Source organism: Mercenaria mercenaria, chromosome 1 (genome assembly GCF_021730395.1).
Source record: "Mercenaria mercenaria strain notata chromosome 1, MADL_Memer_1, whole genome shotgun sequence".
Lineage (NCBI taxonomy): Eukaryota > Metazoa > Mollusca > Bivalvia > Venerida > Veneridae > Mercenaria > Mercenaria mercenaria.
The window spans coordinates 98,265,192-98,286,572 of record NC_069361.1 but is presented as its reverse complement, the minus strand read 5'-3'; the positions used below and the strand labels follow the sequence as shown (position 1 = coordinate 98,286,572).

Genomic DNA, 21,381 nt, shown 5'->3' with positions numbered 1-21,381 from the left:
CATGTATTTTGAGCAAATTATGCCCCCTTTTGGACTTAGAAAATTATGGTTAAAGTTTTACATGCAAGTTACTATCTCCAAAACTAATGCAGATATTGATTTGAAACTTCACATGTGTCTTCGGTGTTATAAAACTAGTTGATAGCAGCAAGTCCCATAACTCTGACTTTCATTTTGGCCAAATTATGCCCCTTTTTGGACTTAGAAAATTCTGGTTAAAGTTTAGTGTGCAAGTAAATACAGCTATTTCTAAAAGGAATATAGATTTGAAACTTATTTTTTCTTTTTCTAGATCAATTTCCAACCTCACTGGGTCAAGACCCATAACTCTGACATGTATTTTGAGCAAATTATGCCCCCTTTTAGACTTAGAAAATTTTGGTTAAAGTTTTACATGCAAGTTAATATCTCCAATACTAATGCAGATATTGATTTGAAACTTCACATGTGTCTTCCGGGTTATAAATCTAGTTGATAGCAGCAAGTCCCATAACTCTGACCTTCATTTTGGCCAAATTATGCCCCCTTTTGGACTTAGAAAATTCTGGTTAAAGTTTTGCGTGCAAGTACATACAGCTATTTCTAAAAGGCATATAGATTTGAAACTTATTTTTTCTTTTTCTAGATCAATTACCAACCTCACTGGGTCAAGTCCCATAACTCTGACATGTTTTTTGAGCAAATTATGCCCCCTTTTAGACTTAGAAAATTTTGGTTAAAGTTTTACATGCAAGTTACTATCTCCAAAACTAATGCAGATATTGATTTAAAACTTCACATGTGCCTTCGGGGTTATAAAACTAGTTGATAGCAGCAAGTCCCATAACTCTGACTTTCATTTTGGCCAAATTATGCCCCTTTTTGGACTTACAAATTCTGGTTAAAGTTTTGCGTGCAAGTACATACAGCTATTTCTAAAAGGAATATAGATTTGAAACTTATTTTTTCTTTTTCTAGATCAATTTCCAACCTCACTGGGTCAAGACCCATAACTCTGACATGTATTTTGAGCAAATTATGCCCCCTTTTAGACTTAGAAAATTTTGGTTAAAGTTTTACATGCAAGTTACTATCTCCAATACTAATGCAGATATTGATTTGAAACTTCACATGTGCCTTCGGGGTTATAAAACTAGTTGATAGCAGCAAGTCCCATAACTGATACGCATTTTGGTCAAATTATTCCCCCTTTTGAACTTAAAATTCTTTTGACATATTTAACCTTTTTGGGTAATATTTTCCTGCTTCTGGGACAATATTTCGAATAGTCGAGCTTGGCTGTCTTACGGACAGCTCTTGTTATTTTTGTTCCCAGCAATTTGTGTCCCTTTAGATATAAAGAAGAACATTAATTTTGCTTTTATGTTCAGATATTTGATCTGATAAGTTATTGATAAAAGGCTGTTCGTTTCTAAAAAGGATTGGCTTAAAGCCTTGAAGCATGGATGGAGTTCCTTCCTAGAGACTATGATTATAATGTTCAGTTGAGACAGATTTCTGGTTGTTATTGTATTTGGATAACTTCTGTTGAAAAAGGAACCATAACTAAACGTAATTCAAAAATACTTTTTTGAATGTGTATGTGCTACACTAAGCATGCATGTTTGAAAACGTATACAAGTACTTTCTGTTTACAGGTAGAGTGTATGAATCGTTCTCTGAAGATAATTTCTACCCCACCTCTAGTAGAACAAGCTGGCAAGAGTACAGTAGAGAACTGTATGATGACAATACTCATGTCTATGGCAATGGTTGGTCCATTTTCTCATACTGAAAAGTTCTAGAGATAGTGAATTTTATTTTAATTATTCACCTTTCACAAGCATAGGAAAGATGAACAACTGCCAAAAAAAGGCATTTTTAATGATTTTACTCTCTTGCCCATAATTTAATGTTTTGTAGATGATTATGGGGATCTTAAGTTTTCAAAGGACATGTTGCATAACTTAAGGACAGAGTTAGCAGTTATATTACATACTGATAAATTGTTTCTTTAACAGTGTAAATGTAATGATGCAAATAAGATTAGATTCTGATTCTTTAGAATTTTTTTAAAATTGTTTGCATGTTGTTGCTACTTCAACAAATTCTTGCATAACATTCTCACCAGATAAACAGTCATCTACAATACACATCCTTGTTACAGGTGATGGCAGGGACAGGTAACCTTGAAGTATTACGTATGTGTCGAATGTTCAGGTCTCGTGTTGGTCCGCCGTATAACCTGTATGTGATGTATGGATCTCATATTGCAATCAGTATGGCTATAGGTTTACTCTTCCTCGGAGGTGGAAAGTGAGTACTTGAAAGATATTTTCCATAACTTTTTAACCTCGAACAGCAAGTGAGTTCTTGAAACATGTTTTCCGTAATTTGTTAGTGATATCCTTGGTGGCAGAAAATGAGTACTTGACAGAAATCCGTAACTCGTTAGTTTTATGATTATTTGCGTCCTTCACTTTATACATATGGACTTGTTTGTAAATAAAATAATGAATTTGATCATTTGTTAAAGGAGGTATGGCTACACAGGTATATAGAAAGTCATTACCTTTGATGTTTTTGTAGGCCATGGTTTGATATAGAAACACCTTTGTAGTTTTTGTATATTTTATATCATGACATTTTTCTAAGGAAAATTGAGAAGTGTGAACTATTTAAGATGTGCGGTTCCATTGTTTTAGGTACACCTTGAGCACAAAAGATGAGGCTATAGCAGTGATGTTGTGTGCATTCTTCCCTAAATTTCCTACACATAGTAATGACAATAGGTAAATATAAAACTATTTATAGATATTTAACTGATACTTGTAGCTCTTCTAGCATGCTGAAATCTGTAATTATGCACACCTCAAAGAGGTGGGAGTATATTGCTTTGCACCTGTCTGTTGCGTTTGTCAGTTGTTCAGTCAATAGAGTGAACGTTTTCCAACCAGTATCTGCAGAACCACTGGACCCATGACTTTCAAACTTGGTAGCAAGATTAGATTTATGAAGTTGATGACCCCTATTATTTTGTGGTTTAGTAGATCAAAGGTCAAGGTCATAGTGATCATGGGACTGAAAATGGGACAACCCATCGTTGGGGGGGGGGGGGGGGCATACATGTTTACAAACCTCCTGTTTATCTTAAGATTTGACTCGAACAAGTGATATTATTTGCTGAAGGATCCTTTCTACAGATTAATTCAGATGAAACTTGATTCTTGTTTTGAATGGTAGTTTCTTCTTTAAAGTTAAAGTTTTCAAATGCCTGACGAATCTTAAATCAGACAACATGCAAATACAAACTGTCTGGGGTTTTTTTTTAGTCTAAAGAGAGTGATTGTACAATTGTAGGTATCATTTACAAGCATTTCGACATCTGTATGTTTTGGCAGCAGAGTTGAGGACCATGTTACCCAGGGATGTTGATACAGGATTTCCTTGCTACGTTCCAATAGAAATCAGGTTTAAAGTAAGTATCAGTGGTTGTAGGGACTGGATTTCTGTGAAATGTTCCTATAGAAAACCACATTCAAAGTAAGTATCAAAGGGATTGATTGATACAGGATTTCCTTGCTACATTTCTGATAAAAATCAGGTTTAAAGTAAAAACCTAGGGCTATAGATACAGAATTTTCTGCTATATTTCTGTAGAAATTGGGTTAAAAGTACAGTAGATAGGGGAAAAACTCTTCCTTCCCCCTCACCCAAGAGAGCTGTACAAAGTAATTGCAGCATCCATGCGTATGTCCCGAATTTGTGTCCAGTCTGTAACTGTCATCCATCAAGAGATTTTAATATTACTTCTTGGCACAAATGTTCCCCACAATGAGACAGTGTCTCACATGCAAAATAAGGACACCTAGCTCAAAGGTCAAGGTCACACTTGGAGGTCAAATTTTAACAGGGCTTCCTGTCAAGTCTGTAACTCAACCATCCATCAAGGGATTTTATTACTAGTATTACTTGGCACAAAGGTCCCCCATAATCAGACCCTAGCTCAAAGGCCAAGGTCACATTTGTAGGTCAAAGGTTGAGTGCTTTTTTTCCTGTATGGTCCATAACACTGTCATCTAAGGGGTTTTAATATCACTTGGCACAATTGTGTCTTATTATAAGACAATGTGATATGCATAACACCCAGACCCCTAGCCCAAAGTTCAAGGTCACACTCAGAGGTCAAAGTTTGTTTTCCAGTTGGTCCATAACTCTGTCATAATGGAAGCAATTTTAATATTACTTGGCACAAAAATATCCCATAATGAGACACTGTATCATGCTTAACGTTTAAACCCCTAGCTCAAAGATCAAGGTCACACTTGGAGGTCAAATGGTAGTATTTTTTTCCTGTCCTTTGTCAGAATTTGTCCAAAACTGAAGCTATTTTCTGTGTGAAAGTTGTCCTTTAGTTTCAGCATATAGTATAAATATTTGTCCAGTTTATACAACTTGGCAAAGACCTTTGGTTAACAGTATCATACAGTATGCACACTTACATGACCAAGGTAAGTTAGAACATGTATTTGTCACAAATCAGCTTTTCAATAAAAGATGAAAAATAAATTTTCTATTATTGATCAAAATGATTTTAATTGTTGTCCATTAATCAACCTCGATGATTTCTGAAATGTTTAGCTGATCATGTTTTCTGTATTTCTCTGTTTGACAGGACACAGAACACTACTTTAATGAGTCCTATAAGACATCTGCTCCATGTATATTACCAGAACTAGATCTTTTACAAGAGGTAAGTCCATTCGGTTTTCTAGCAGTTTATTGCTGTAAAGTCATCAGGTATTCATGAGCATGAATGTTTATGGTATCTGAAGACAAAATCAATAGCCTAAACATATCTTGAAACTGTTATTTTGAAGAATAAATCAAGAACAATTCTAAATCAGTGAAATACTCCAAAATGTTTTAAATATAAAAAAAATATGTCAATCTCCTCTCTTACCATCTTGCCTCTCCCCCAAAAGTACCAGGTTTATTGTTTCTGTGGATTAAAATACAGACGATCATTACTTTCAAGTGTAATAATGTTAAATTATTCGTTTCCAGATAAAGATACTTGGACCCAGATATTGGCCAATTGTATTTCATAAAGATAAAAACTGGAACAGCTTAAAGTAAGTATATAGTTCATTTTTTGGTACTTTCAGGCCAGTATTTTATTTCACTTTGTGGCAGTAGCTTTCAGGCCAGTATTTCAGTTCATATTATGTCACTAGTTCTTTTTAGCAGTCTTGGATTATGGCCCTTGAATTACTTGAAAAACTGCAAATTTAGCCTTGTCTGCTCTCTGAGTTGAACAGTTTTCATCCAATCTTTGCCAAACTTGCTGATAATGTTTGTTGGCATAATATATCGGCCAAGTTTGATAACAAGCCAAATCGCCTTAGGCACACTTGGATTATGGCCCTTGAATTACTCGAAAAACTGCAAATTTAGCCTTGTCCGCCCTCTATGTCGAACAGCTTTCATCCGATCTTCACCAAACTTGGTGACAATGTTTATGGGCATAATATCTCGGCCAGGTTGGATTATGGCCTTTGAATTACTCGAAATATGCGAATTTAGCCTTGTCCGCTCTCTAAGTCGAACAGTTTTCATCCGATCTTCACCAAACTTGCTAACAATGTTTGTAAGCATAATACCTTGGCCAGGTTCAATAAACACCCAAATCGCCCCAGGTACTCTGGATTATGGCCCTTGAATTACTCAAAATCTGTGAATTTAGCCTTGTCCGCCCTCTAAGTCGCACAGTTTTCATCCGATCTTCACCAAACTTTGTGACAATGTTTGTGGGTATAATATCTGGGCCAAGTTCGATAACCACCCAAATCGCCCCAGGCACTCTTGGATTATGGCCCTTGAATTACTTGAAATCTGCGAAATTAGCCTTGTCCATTCAAACAGTTTTGATCCGATTGTCATTTTCATCCCGCATAGAACCACATAAATACCTTGATTCCTTCTTACTCTTATTTGGGGTTAATCAACATTATTACCTTTATGATACGTAACTGAACATTAAGACAGGCGTATTTTGTGACAGTCTGGCACACTTGTTGGTATTTTCAAGCTAGTATTATGTCTCCCACCACACAGTGGTGTGGGAGACATATTGATTTACTCCTGTCTGTCTGTCTGTCTGTCTGTCACAAATCTTGTCCGCATTCTAAGTCGAACATTTCGCATCCAATCTTCACCAAACTTGAATAAAATGTGTTTGCCAATAAGTCCTTGGCCAAGTTTGATAACTAGCCAAATCAGCCCAGGCACTTCGGAGTTATGGCCCTTGAAACTTGTTTTTGATCATCAAAGCACTGAAACTTGTTTTTGATCATCAAAGCACTGAAAGTCTGATAAGGCAGTTGAGGTCTTGGTGCATGGTTGACTCATATACTACTATTCAGATGATTAGGCAGTTGTGGGAGACATGCTGTTTTTTCCAAAGCAGCTCTAGTTTCAGTTCATATTATGGCACTAGTTCTTTTTTGATACTTACAAGCCAGTATTTCAGTTCATATTGTGGCACTAGTTCTATTTTTTGGCTCACCTGAGGACTAAGTGCTTGGGCGGAGCTGTTGTTATGGGTCACCATCTGTTGTCCATCCTTCTGTACAACAACACTTTACTTCAGATGACCACTTCTCTAAAACTACTTCTCAGAACTACACTTGTAGAAAACACTTGAAATCACTTCTTCTCATGCACCGCTAGATAGATCTTCATCAGACTTGGTCTGGAGCATCATTATAATGTCCTCTTCCAATTTTTGTTCAAGTTGAAGTGATTGGATCCTTTTAGGGGCTGCTAAGCTAAAAATATAAAATGGCTTGAATGATTTTATGGATCTTCACCAGTCTTAGTGTGTAGCATCATTTTAAGATTCACAAGTTTCTGCCTTTGAGGTGACACTAGAGCTAAATATATACTTCTGAACAACTGATTCTTATGAACCACTGGATACAGATACCCATTTTAAAGAGACCTTCCAAAACACCCTCAGCCTGCTCCAATGGTCTGTGTGTATTTTTCCCACCCAATTTTAAAGATGTCAGAAGCATATAGTGTTTGAACTGTTTGTCATCTGTCACACTAATTTATGTTATCAATTTCTACTACCTCTGGAACTTTTTGACACATGGAGCATATTATGGGCTTAATTCCAAGTTAAACATTCTGTGGCTTGTTTAAGCTCAGAAACTCGGGTGAGCAATCTAGGGCTATTATGCCCCTGTTGTATTATTAATTTACTAAGCAGAATGTGTTCATTTACAATTAAAAATTTCTGTCCTCTTTAATTTTACAATTCTGTGTTTTCAGGTTACTTCTAAAACACAATGGAACATTATATGTAAAACAGAGAGCAGGTCATCTCTCGTATGTGGAAGATCCAAAGGTAAACATTTTTAGCTCACCTGTCACGAAGTGACAAGGTGAGCTTTTGTGATCGCGTGGCGTCAGTCGTCCGTGCGTCCGTAAACATTTGCTTGTGACCACTCTACAGGTCACATTTTTCATGGGATCTTTATGAAAGTTGGTCAGAATGTTCATCTTGATGATATCTAGGTCAAGTTTGAAACTGGGTCAAGTGCCATCCAAAACTAGGTAAGTAGGTCTAAAAATAGAAAAACCTTGTGTCCTCTCTAGAGGCCATATTTTTCAATGGATCTTCATGAAAGTTAGTCAGAATGTTCATCTTGATGATATCTAGGTCAAGCTCAAAACTGGGTCACGTGCCAACAAAAACTAGGTCAGTAGGTCAAATAATAGAAAAACCTTGAGACCTCTCTAGAGGCCATATTTTTCATGGGATCTGTATGAAGGTTGGTCAGAATGTTCATCTTGATGATATCTAGGTCAAGTTCGAAACTTGGTCACGTGCCGACAAAAACTAGGTCAGTAGGTCAAATAATAGAAAACCCTTGTGACCTATCTAGAGGCCATATTTTTCATGGGATCTGTATGAAGGTTGGTCTGAGTATTCATCTTGATGATATCTAGGTCAAGCTTGAAACTGGGTCAACTGCGGTCAAAAACTAGGTCAGTAGGTCTAAAAACAGAAAAACCTTGTGACCTCTCTAGAAGCCATACTTTCGAATGGATCTTCATGAAAATTACTCAGAATGTTCACCTTGATATCTAGGTCAAGTTTGAAACTGGGTCACATGCCGACAAAAACTAGGTCAGTAGGTCAAATAATAAAAAACCCTTGTGACCTCTCTAGAGGCCATATTTTTCATGGGATCTGTATGAAAGTTGGTCTGAATGTTCATCTTGATGATATCTAGGTAAAGTTCGAAACTGGGTCAACTGCGGTTAAAAACTAGGTCAGTAGGTCTAAAAATAGAAAAACCTTGTGACCTCTCTAGAGGCCATACTTTTGAATGGATCTTCATGAAAATTGGTCAGAATGTTCACCTTGATAATATCTAGGTCAAGTTCGAAACTGGGTCACATGCCGACAAAAACTGGGTCAGTAGGTCAAATAATAGAAAACCTTGTGAGCTATCTAGAGGCCATAATTATCATGGGATCTGTATGAAAGTTGGTCTGAATGCTCATCTTGATGATTTCTAGGTCAGAATTGAAACTGGGTCAACTGCGGTCAAAAACTAGGTCAGTAGGTCTAAAAATAGAAAAACCTTGTGACCTCTCTAGAGGCCATACTTTTGAATGGATCTTCATGAAAATTAATCAGAATGTTCACCTTGATAATATCTAGGTCAAGTTTGAAACTGGGTCACGTGCCAACAAAAACTAGGTCAGTAGGTCAGATAATAGAAAAACCTTGTGACCTCTCTAGAGGCCATATTTTTCGTGGGATCTGTATGAAAGTTGGTCTGAATGTTCATGTTGATGATATCTAGGTCATGTTTGAAACTGGGTCAACTGTGGTCAAAAACTAGGTCAGTAGGTCAAATAATAGAAAAACCTTGTGACCTCTCTAGAGGCCATACTTTTGAATGGATTTTCAAGAAAATTGGTCAGAATGTTCACCTTGATGATATCTAGGTCAAGTTCTAGGTCACATGAGCTCAAAAACTAGGTCACTATGTCAAATAATAGATAAAACGACGTCATACTCAGTTCAAAACTGGGTCATTTGGGGACAGGTGAGCGATTCAGGACCATCATGGTCCTCTTGTATTAAGTTTATCATTCTCAGATTTTTAGCTCACCCAAGCAGAAAGTGCTGAGGGTGAGGTGTTGTGATCACTCACCGTTCGGCTTCCATCTGTTGTACGTCCGTCCGGCCGGTGTCCATCCGTCTTCCGTCCACACTTTCCTTTAAACAACATCTCCTCCTAAACCAACAGGCCAATTTTGATGAAACTTCACAGGGATGTTCCTTGGATGGTCTTCTTTAAAAATTGTTCAAAGAATTGAATTCCATGCAGAACTCTGGTTGCCATGGCAACCAACAGGAAAAACTTTAAAAATCTTCTTCTCAAAAACCAGAAGCCCTAGAGCTTAGATATTTGGTGTGAAGCATTGCCTAGTGGACCTCTACCAACTTTTTTCAAATTATGACCCCGGGGTCAAAATTGACCCCGCCCCAGGGGTCACTTGATTTTACATAGGAAAATTTTAAAAAACCTTCTTCTCAAAAACCAGAAGCCCTAGAGCTTAGATATTTGACATGTAGCATTGCCTATTGGACCTCTACTAAAGTTGTTCAAATCATGACCCCGGGGTCAAAATTGACCCCTCCCCAGAGGTCACTTGATTTTACATAGATTTCTATAGGAAAATCTTCAATTTTTTTTAAAGAATAAACCAGGAGGCCTAGAGCTAAGATATTTGACATGTAACATTGCCTAGTGGACCTCTACAAAATTTGTTCAAATCATGATCATCAGGGTCAAAATTGACCCTGCCTCAGGGGTCACTTGATTTTACATAGGAAAATCTTCAAAAAAATTCTAAAAATAAAGCAGAAGGCCTAGAGCTTAGATATTTGACATGTATCATTGCCTAGTGGACCTCTACAAAATTTATTCAAATCATGACCCCCGGGGTCAATTTGACCCCGCCCCATGGGGTTACTGATTGTACATAGAATTTCTAAAAATAAACCAGAAGGCCTAGAGCTTAGATATTTGACATGTAGCATTGCCTAGTGGGCCTCTATAAAATTTGTTCAAATCTTCACCCCCCCCCCCCCAGGATCAAATTGACTCAGCCCCAGGGGTTACTTGATTGTACATAGAAAAATCTTCAAAATTTTCTAAAAATAAACCAGAAGGCCTAGAGCTTAGATATTGACATGTAGCATTGCCTAGTGGACCTCTACAAAATTTGTTCAAATCTTGACCCCCCACGGTCAAAATGACCCAGCCCCAGGGGTTACTTGATTGTACATAGGGAAATCTTCATAAATTTGCTAAAAATAAACCAGAAGGCCTAGATTTTAGATATTTGATATGTAACATTGCCTAGTAGACTTCTACAAATTTTGTTGAAATCATGACCCCCAGGATAAAATTGGCCCCGCCCCAGGGGTTACTTGATTGTACATCGGAAAATCTTCCAAAAAATTTCTAAAAATCATCAGTTTGACATTTGAAACATGTAGCTCATATTTCTCAGGTGAGCGATCCAGGGTCATCATGACCCTCTTGTTATGTCTCCCTCCCCTCACTGGGGGAGACATATTGTTTTTGCCCTGTCCGTCCTTCCGTCTGTCACACTTCATTTCCGATCAATAACGGGAGAACCATTTGACCTAGAAACTTCAAACATCATAGGGTGGTAGGGCTGCTGGAGTAGACGACCCCTATTGTTTTTGTGGTCACTCCATCAAAGGTCAAAAAATAGGGGCCTGAACATTGAAAACCATTTCCGATCAATAACTTGAGAACCACTTGACCCAGAATGTTGAAACTTCATAGGTTGACTGGTCATGCAGAGTAGATGACCCCTATCGATTTTGGGGTCACTCTGTTAAAGGTCAAGATCACAGGGGCTTGATCATGTAAAATCATTTCCGGTCAGTAACTTGAGAACCACTGACCCAGAATATTGAAACTTCATAGAATGATTGGACATACAGAGTAGATGACCTCTATTGATATTGGGGTCAGTCTATTAAAGGTCAAGGTTACAGTGAACAGAAAATGGAAATCCATTTCTGGTCAATAACTTGAGAACCATTTGACCTAGAACCTTCAAACTTCATAGGGTGATAGGACTTACAGAGTAGATGACCCCTATTGTTTCTGGGATCACTCCATCAAAGGTCAAGGTCGCAGGGGGCTGAACATAGAAAACTTTTTCCAGTCAATACCTAGAGAACCACTTGATCATGTAAAATCATTTCCGGTCAGTAACTTGAGAACCACTGACCCAGAATATTGAAACTTAATAGGATGATTGGACATGCAGAGTAGATGACCCCTATTGATTTTGGGGTCACTTGATCAAAGGTCAAGGTCACAGGAGCCTGAACATGAAAAACCATTTCCAATTCATAACTTGAGAACCACTAGGCCCAGAATGTTGAAACTTAGTGGGATTACTGGATATGCCAAGAAGATGATCCCTATTGCAGCCAACCATCAGTATTTCTTTGACTTTTGCTCCTTTCCCCTATTGACTTCTTGCCTATACGACTGCATTGGGGGAGACATGCGCTTTTCTACAAAAGCATATTCTAGTTTGCATTTCTCATGACTTGTAATCTGTCAGCATACATGTTGGTAATTTATTTTTGTCATGATTATGAAATTGTGTATACACGTGTTGACACAGGGTATCAGTGCGAATGTACATTTAATATAGATTGTAGTGATTGACCATAATCAAGAAAAAAATGAAACACAAATTAGTATGCCTTTACACATGTGCAGTTGTAAGTTGTGAAAATGTCATCTTAAAAAAATTCTGTCTTTATCTTTAAAGTAGGGATGGCAACGAATAGCAGTTTTGGTATTCGAATATTCGGTCAACCTTCAAATGATATTCGGTCAACAAGTAACTCAAAATCTTATGAATTTATCGTACCCTAGCAGCGATCTGCATTAATTTTACTTTCGTTTACACCGGAAGTAATTCAGACATTGACGAGTTAAGACTGACTAATCGTTCTTGTCTCTTTTTCATCTTTTTGAATATAAAATATTTGTTATTTTCCTTCGTTTACATATAATTTATATAGGTTTTACCTATTTTTACATGGATGTTGCCCTCCCGTAAGTAAGGTTCTCTCCACAGATATAACACTTCCAATCGGATGATCGCGCGAAATACTTTAAAAAGACAGGCGGCATTGCTTACATTTTTAGCTCATCTGATTTTTTGAAAAAAAATGATGAGTTATTGTCATCACTTGAGCGGTTGTCGGCGTCGGCGTCGGCGTCTGCGTCGGCGTTGCCTGGTTAAGTTTTATGTTTAGGTCAGCTTTTCTCCTAAACTATCAAAGCTATTGCTTTGAAACTTGGAATACTTGTTCACCATCATAAGCTGACCCTGTATAGTAAGAAACATAACTCCATCTTGCTTTTTGCAAGATTTATGGCCCCTTTTGTACTTAGAAAATATCAGATTTCTTGGTTAAGTTTTATGTTTAGGTCAATTTTTCTCCTAAACTATCAAAGCTATTGCTTTGAAACTTGGAATACTTGTTCACCATCATAAGCAGACCCTGTACATCAAGAAACATAACTCCATCTTGCTTTTTGCAAGAATTATTGCCCCTTTTGGACTTAGAAAATCAGTTTTCTTGGTTAAGTTTTATGTTTAGGTCAGCTTTAATCCTAAACTATCAAAGCTATTGCTTTAAAACTTGCAACACTTGGTCACCATCATAGGCTGACCCTGTACAGCAAGAAACATAACTCCATCCTGCTTTTTGCAAGATTTATGGCCCCTTTTGGACTTAGAAAATATCAGATTTCTTGGTTAAGTTTTATGTTTAGGTAAACTTTTTCTCTTAAACTATCAAAGCTATTGCTTTGAAACTTGTAACACTTGTTCACCATCATAAGCTGACCCTGTACAGCAAGCAACATAACTCCATCCTGCTTTTTGCAATAATTATTGCCCCTTTTGGACTTAGAAAAATCATTTTCTTGGTTGAATATTATGTTTAAGTCAACTTTTCTCATAAACTATCAAAGCTATTGCTTTAAAACTTGCAACAGTTTTTCACCATCATAAGTGGACACTGTACATCAAGAAACATAACTCTATCCTGCTTTTTTGCAAGAATGATGGCCCTTTTTAGACTTAGAAAATCATGGGTAGGACAATATTTCTATTATACAAAAAAAATCAGATGAGCGTCAGCACCCGCAAGGCGGTGCTCTTGTTTGACAGTAGATTCGCGTAATAGCATGAACAATATTTTCAATTAAACGACATGTAAGATTAAGATTGTGGGGGTATCTAATAAACGATATATTTTGCTTAACTTTACCCTTTGTCTGAATATTGAGTAGATTCTACTATTTTTTTTTTCATACGAAATACATTTATTATCAAGAGGATGATCCGTTTTCATTAAAATAACAAAAAAAATTCAAAAGCTTAAACTTTTTTTTTATTGAAATAATATTCATAACATTTGACTTGTTTTCAACACTTTTCGGCACATTTCTTTACTCAAATACATTTTAAATAGACTTTGATTGAAAACCGAGTCATTAGTTCAAGTGCATTCTAATGATTTTTAATTACACATGCGGTTCGCACCTACCGAAAATAAGGTGATTTGTAACGGATTTACATCAATCAGGGACCAATAAAATTTCTAAAGAAAAGCAATTAGCGGTATTTACTACAGGGTATAATGTCATCACCATAGCGATATACAATCTCGGCACGCTAATATACGAATACGAATATACAAAGTGACACGTCTGACAGCGACTGAAGCCATCTACTATGAAAGCGAAGTTTGGTAAATTAGATAAACGTACATAGTGGATCTTTCTTTTGGTTTTTATTTATTTCTTATGATCTTATATTTTTTCCGAATATTCGAAATATGAAACAGTATTCGAATATTCGAATATTCGTTGCCATCCCTACTTTAAAGATATTCTACATGAATACAGCTAGAAATGTGCAAAAAAATAGACTGTTTGACATTCTTCAAAACAAATATCAATGTGTACATAGCCCGCCCGCTTAGTTCAGTAGGTAGAGCGTTGGTCTACGGATTCTGGGGTCGTGAGTTCGATCCTCGGGCGGGGCGTGTGTTCTCCATGACTATTTGATAAACGACATTGTGTCTGAAATCATTAGTCCTCCACTTCTGATTCATGTGGGGAAGTTGGCAGTTACTTGCGGAGAACAGGTTTGTACTGGTACAGAATCCAGGAACACTGGTTAGGTTAACTGCCCGCCGTTGCATGACTGAAATACTGTTGAAAAACGGCGTTAAACCCAAAACAAACAAACAATGTGTACATTTTCTATTCTGGAGCATTGTGTGATATTAAAGTTATGTTAACATGACACAATATATATAACAATATTCATTGTAGGGATATAGAAGTATGCTTGCCAAATCTCTCACAGTAGACCAGTCTTCTCAAACATGTGTTAAGGTAACTGTGTAATAGATTTTTACTTTAATTTATTTTGAATGTATATTTTCATTTCCTTGAATTTTGGTAAAAATAATGTTGTAAAATGGAGGTAGACTGTATAATATGACAGTTTTCTAACCCAGAATGTTCCTACATGCTTACTTGGTAGTCGTGTTTATTATGTCTCCCCCAGGAGACATATTGTTTTTGCCCTGTCCGTCCGTCCTTCCGTCCGTCCGTCCGTACGTCACACTTCATTTCCGAGCAATAAATGGAGAACCGTTTGACATAGAACCTTCAAACTTCATAGGGTTGTAGGGCTGCTGGAGTAGATGACCCGTATTGTTTTTGGGGTCACTCTGTCAAAGGTCAAGGTCACAGGGGCCTGAACATTGAAAACCATTTCCGATCAATAACTAGAGAACCACTTGACCCAGAATGTTGAAACTTCATAGGATGATTGGTCATGAAGAGTAGATGACCCCTATTGATTTTGGGGTCACTCCATCAAAGGTCAAGGTCACAGGGGCCTGAACATGGAAAACCATATCCGATCAATAACTTGAGAACCACTTGACCCAGAATGTTGAAACTTCATAGGATGATTGTACATGCAAAGTAGATGACCCCTATCGATTTTGGGGTCACTCCATTAAAGGTCAAGGTCACAGGGGCCTGAACATTGAAAACCATTTCCGTCAGTAACTTGAGAACCACTTGACCCAGAATGTTGAAACTTAATAGGATGATTGTATGGTATGCAGAGTATCGAAGTACCCCTAACGATTTTGGGGTAAACTTCTGTGAAAGGTCAAGGTCACAGGGGCGCTGAACATTGAAAACCATTTCCGGTCAGTAACTTGAGAACCACTTGACCCAGAATGATGAAACTTCATAGGATGATTGGTCATGCAGAGTAGATGACCCCTAACGATTTTAGGGTCACTCTGTTAAAGGTCAAGGTCACAGGGGCTGAACATGAAACCATTTCCTCAGTAACTTGAGAACCACTGACCCAGAATGAAACTTCATAGGATGATTGTCATGCAGAGTAATGACCCTATGATTTTGGGGTCAATAACTTGAGACCTCTCAACCCAGAATGTTGAAACTTCATAGATGATTGTTCATGCAGAGTAAATGACCTCTATTGTTTTTGGGTCACTCGTTGAAGGTCAAGGTCACAGGGGCCTGAACATTGATAACCAGTTCTGATAAATATCTTGAGAACCACTTGACCCAGAATGTTGAAACTTCATAGGATGATTGAACATGCAGAGTAGATGACCCCTATTGATTTTGGGGTCAGTCTATTAAAGGTCAAGGTCACAGTGGCCTGTTCATGTAAAATCATTTTTTGGAAATAACTTGAGAACCACTTGACCTACAATGTTGAAACTTAATAGGATGATTGGACATGCAGAGTAGATGACCCCTATTTATTTTGAGGTCACTTGATCAAAGGTCAAGGTCACAGGAGCCTGAACAGTGACTTGAGAACCACTAGGCCAAGAGTGTTGAAATTTAGTGGGATGACTGGACATGCCAAGTAGATGATCCCTATTGCAGCCAACCATCAGTGTCACTTTGACTTTCGCTCCTGAACCCTATTGACTTCTTGCCTATAGGACTTTGCATTGGGGGAGACATGCGCTTTTTTACAAAAGCATATTCTAGTTTTTATCAGGTATTAGGGTGCTATCTATTAGCCATTAATAATTTTTATATATTTGATTCTCAAGACACAAGAAAAAAAGATACAATGTGCATGAACTATGGCTGGATTGGATTGAATAGATTTATTTAGATGTTTACTTGAGTTTATACAGCTGACTGAAGTTCTGTCAGGTGAGCAAGATGCAGTACTATATTAACTTGTATATATGTTTCAGCCGGACGTCATTAAAGCTTTTACCTCGGACACCAAGGTTGTTGCACTGACAGAGTACTTTTTCAGTAATCATGATAATACTGTAAGTGTTAAAAACTTGACATCAACAAACTTTATACATCTCATGCATATGTTACATTTTTAGCTGTACTGTACACATTTTATGGAGAGCTATCCTAATCGAGCAGACATGCATGTAGGCCTCTGTTCTGCATCCACACCTTGATTAAAGTTTTGATGCACTTTAACTTATATCTGTTATTACTTGATGGATTTACTTCAAACTTAAAACTGTTATTCCTCATTATCACACACGCCATTTGACTCAAGGTCCATAACTCTGACACCAAGTTTCATGAATTATTCCCCCTTTTTGTTTAGAATTTAAGGTTATTTTTTATGCATTTTCACTACATGTATATTTCTGTTATTACTGAACGCATTTGATTCAAACTTAAAGTAATTTTTCCACATGATCACCTACATAATATGACACAATGGGCATAACACTTATGCACCAATATTTTATGAATTATCCACCTTTCTTCCTTAAAATTTCATGTTAAAGTTTTGACACACTTTCACTCTATCTTTGTTATTATTGAATAGATCCAGAACTAAAACGTTATTCATAATCATAATCTACATCATATGACACGAAGGCCAACACTCTTGCACCAATATTTCATGAATTATGTCCCCTTTTTACTTAGAATCTCAGGTTAATTTTGATGCACTTTCACTAAAGCAGTTCTTACGTAATTGATATGAATCAAACTTATAATAGTTCTTCCTCGTCATTGTCCTTATCATATGACACAAGATCCATAACTCTTTCTTATTGTATAGTATTGTATAGCATGCTTCAGTTACTTGTTACCAGTAGTTTGAATTAAATGTCCAGGCATATTTGTCTATTCCATCAGGAGGACTTGTTACAGGTACTGTCAGATGTACTGTATGAGTGTGTTACACTGGAGAAACCAGAGGCTTTATCTACACATATAACACTGGATCAGGTAACAAACATTTGATTGCTGTAAACACAATCCTAAATTCTCCATACCATGATTGTGTGCTTGCCTTCAAAGCACCAATGATAAAGTCATAAATGTTAAAAGTGATCTTTAATTATTCATACTTGGTGTTTATGTTATTTTTACAAAATATTAAATAGAACATGAAAAGGTCTTTTTTCCTTCCCTTCTTTATATACAGTTTTAAGCATTGTAAGCATGTTTCTTGAATTTAACATGAAGTAATTAAATGTAAAAGTTTATAGAGGTGAGGGTACGGTTTTCCTGTGAAAAGAGGTGATATACAGTATTGTTGCATTGTTTTCACAGGTCACACGAAGGTCCGAGTTTCAGTGGACCTCTCTTGGTGTAAGTCAGTTGAAACTGATCTATGCTTACTACAACTTGGAACACTCCTCGGTCCTCACTGGCACAGAGATGCTGGACCAGTCTGCCATCCAGGAAGAGTTTCAGGGGCAACAACTCCTCAAACCTGAATTTATACTCTCCATGAAAAACAGGCTGAAAAATGTCTTGGATAAATGGTTGAATGGTATGCACTAGAATTGTTAGTGTGACTGTTAAAGATATAGCACAATTGCTTTGTTAGGTTGTGTGATTAAAAAAACCCACTAAAAACCTATGAGGTATTATTACTTGAATATAATTGTTTCTCACATAATACTCATCATCATCCAGACTAAGAATAATATTCCTGCCAGAATGCCTGGTACCCTATAATAAAAAGTTGCAGTGCCCAATAAAACAGCTATCGTATTTACAGGTTAAAATGTCTCATTAGAACTATGTACGTGGCTCTGGATGACTATTGACTGGCGGGCAAGGACTCAAATTTTATATATTTATATTTTTAGAACAAGAGAAAAGGCTTTTTGACAGCTAGATTGTGTACATGTTATATTTTGACATAGGAGTATTTGCAATTAAATATAAAATGATGATCTTTAATTTTTATGATATTTCAGAGAATCTGTCGGTGCTTGTTAAATATATAAAGGGAGAATCAGTGAGGGGATCAGCAGTGAGAAATCTGTCTGCAGTACTAGTTTGGTATGACATCCCCAGTCCATCTGACTTAGCACATATCTCAATTGAAGGCAAGTTATTGTGTGAAATTATTAATCCCTATCAAATACAGCAGGCAGACGGTCATTTACAGGTGGAAACATTCTTCTTGATTCCATTGAAGACATCTTACGGAAAGCCATTTTTGTTGTACTCCCTCGTAACTATGCAGAAAAATTCATTTAGGTTTAGCAGACTACATGTACTTTGTTACAGTCAGAAATCTAGGTTATATCAGCTTAGCTCAGTAGGGAGAGCACAGATCTACGGATCGCGGGGTTGTTAGTTCGATCCTTGGGTGAGGCCTATGTTCTCCATGACGATTTGATAAAAGATGTGTCTAAAATCATTTGTTCTCCACCTCTGATTCATATGAGGGAAGTTGGCAGTTACTTGCGGAGAACAGGTTTGTACTGGTTCAGAATCCAGGAATAATGGTTCAAATATCTCGAACTCCAATGGATCAGGTGTTTTATTTTGAGATAACCTCAATTCAAGTTAAAATGATAAATTGTCCACAACATGTTTTTTGGACGGGACTTGAAAATGTTTTTGAGATAGTCGGATAGTAGGAATTATGAGTCTGAGATATCGAGTGTCAGCTGTATTTGTATTGCTATCTAGTTTCTTCTTGTGAAGTATATTACTCATGTAAGTATATGTTTACAGGTGTTCCAAGTTTACCAACCTTGTATGCTGCCCTACCACAATTACATGTGAGTACATTGATGATGTTACTGAATGCCTGGAAAACTGATAGATGACAAACATCAGCGGGGACAAGATCGTGGCTATTTGGTGCATACAGAATACTGCCTCCTATAACAACACACTGATAATACTCTATTATGGGGAAAAGATGATAGAAGAAATGAGAATGTTGAGGATGATTGAAACATAATTATTATGGATCAGGTCTCTATGTGTAAAGGAAATGTGAAAGACATAACGGAAGTGCTAAAGACATGTGGAGAAATGTTTTCAATGTACAGGCTATGTGCTAATGATGTTTAATACATGATTTGGAAAATATCTGCTGATACTAATCATGATGAAAGATGAGTGAAGTGTTTAGGTTAAAACAGCAACATACAGACTTTGGATTGTTCTGAAATAGTTTGAAATGTCAACGCTTTCTGTTGATATAACTTTACTAGAAAAAAGATATTTCATGTTTTAATAGGTATCTGAGTTTTCATTTTATGCTAGTGCTGATCATGTAAGACAAATTCATAGCTGGCAAGACAGTTTATATAACAGTATTATGGCCAAACTCGACCATAGCAGTTAAATGTTTTTAATCATATTATTAACAATACTACAGCACTAGTAACATATAACAATTTTTTATGGATTAAGGCAGCATGAATCCGTCATTTTATTTCTCATTTCAACGTTTATTATGCTCCACCATCAATATACTTTACCATAAAGCCAAACTTTGAAAGGAAAAACATTGATCTGTATGTAATGGAAGTTGTGAAAGGACAGTCAGGAGTCTGTTACATGTACATACATTGAAGTAATTGGGAAAGATTGTTGTAAGATTTTGTCAAGAACAGATTTGTAAACAAATATTTTCTATTTTGTGTATAGTCAAACCTGTGTTAGGCAGCCAGCTAAGAGAGCGACACAGTCTAACTGCTTCAGACAAGTGTCTGCATAAGACAAGTAAAACTTAGAACAAAAAGGTCACTTTGTGAAGTCATCTGACTGGCTGATTAAGGCAAAGAGTCTGATTGTTACATGTGTCTGCTAAAGCAGGTTCTGTTGTATAAAGAACACTTCAATAAATAATGAAATGTTTTACATTGAAGTGTTGTATATTTATTTCTTTTTGCATACCATGTTTAAATTTTGAGTAATTCGAAATTTTGTAAATCTTGAAATAAATGCCATAAAGTTGTGTATAGTTTTTGTTTGTTTTGTGGATTTGTGAAAAGCTCTTTGTTGTTAGAAAGAGGGAAAAGAGATAAGCTTTCAAGGTGGTATGTCAGACTTTGGTCATGTAATGAATTTCTTCACAACTTTAACATCGGATTATTAGTATTTACAATTTACACTGTGAGTGTATATCACATGTTAGATTTTCTCTGGAAGGATTTTTAAAATTTGATTTTCTTAGCCTGGTTGCCCAACCATTATAGAGTTATTTTAGTATAAGTATTAATTTGATAAACACATTAAGCCTATGGAATAATCTGAATATAGAAACTATTGTATTACATATGTTAAAGATTATATTAAAGACTTACATTAACAAATACATCTTTAACTGAAATTCATTAGAAATACAAGTTTGTAAAAATACTGTTATTCTCCCTTTGGCAATCTTGGTTGCGCAATCAAGGTAGATTGAAATTGAATTTATTTGGAAGCTACAGACAGTTTTAAAACTTGCCTTTTGGTGTAGATTGCTAAAACATCCCATTAAATATCAAATGCAAATGTAAAACTAAAAATCTTATTGAAACAATAAGAAACACTCCGTTTTTTCAATACTTTCATACTAAAGGGGGATATTTACAAATTTTGTAAAAACAATAAGATATACATTTCTATTAAGGAACTATGGTAACTCTATTTAAAACTTATAAATACTTTCAGCAGCATCAAAATCCAACAAAAGTGTACAAAGTCGTTTTTTTTTAAAAAAAAAAAGAAGCTATATGAACAGAAGAACTTATCCTGCCATATCAGAGGCAAATCTGCTAAATCTGTACTGTAGGCCTAGAGAACTAAATTTTATTAGGCAGTTTCAATCCATCTTTTAGCTATTGGCGTGGAATAAAAACATGCACAAATTTTAATAAGTCAGAAATCTGTGTTTTCAATTAAAACTGTAAAATTCAAATCT

General features: G+C 36.4%; 1 protein-coding gene across 2 annotated transcripts in view; it reads left to right on the top strand.

Annotated features, from left to right (window-relative positions):
* The window catches only part of LOC123564078 (anaphase-promoting complex subunit 1-like), a 93,755-nt gene extending 73,323 nt beyond the window's left edge, over positions 1-20,432 (top strand). For both annotated transcript variants that reach the window (XM_053518245.1, XM_053518247.1), the window contains exons 34-46: positions 1,638-1,751; positions 2,147-2,295; positions 2,685-2,771; positions 3,340-3,457; positions 4,655-4,732; positions 5,047-5,114; positions 7,318-7,393; positions 14,487-14,549; positions 16,424-16,504; positions 17,349-17,441; positions 17,769-17,991; positions 18,425-18,556; positions 19,194-20,432. In XM_053518245.1, coding sequence (XP_053374220.1) covers positions 1,638-1,751; positions 2,147-2,295; positions 2,685-2,771; positions 3,340-3,457; positions 4,655-4,732; positions 5,047-5,114; positions 7,318-7,393; positions 14,487-14,549; positions 16,424-16,504; positions 17,349-17,441; positions 17,769-17,991; positions 18,425-18,556; positions 19,194-19,288 — 1,377 coding nt within the window. In that variant the 3' untranslated portion in view covers positions 19,289-20,432. The remainder of the gene's footprint in view (positions 1-1,637; positions 1,752-2,146; positions 2,296-2,684; positions 2,772-3,339; positions 3,458-4,654; positions 4,733-5,046; positions 5,115-7,317; positions 7,394-14,486; positions 14,550-16,423; positions 16,505-17,348; positions 17,442-17,768; positions 17,992-18,424; positions 18,557-19,193) is intronic.
* Positions 20,433-21,381: the final 949 nt, after the last annotated feature.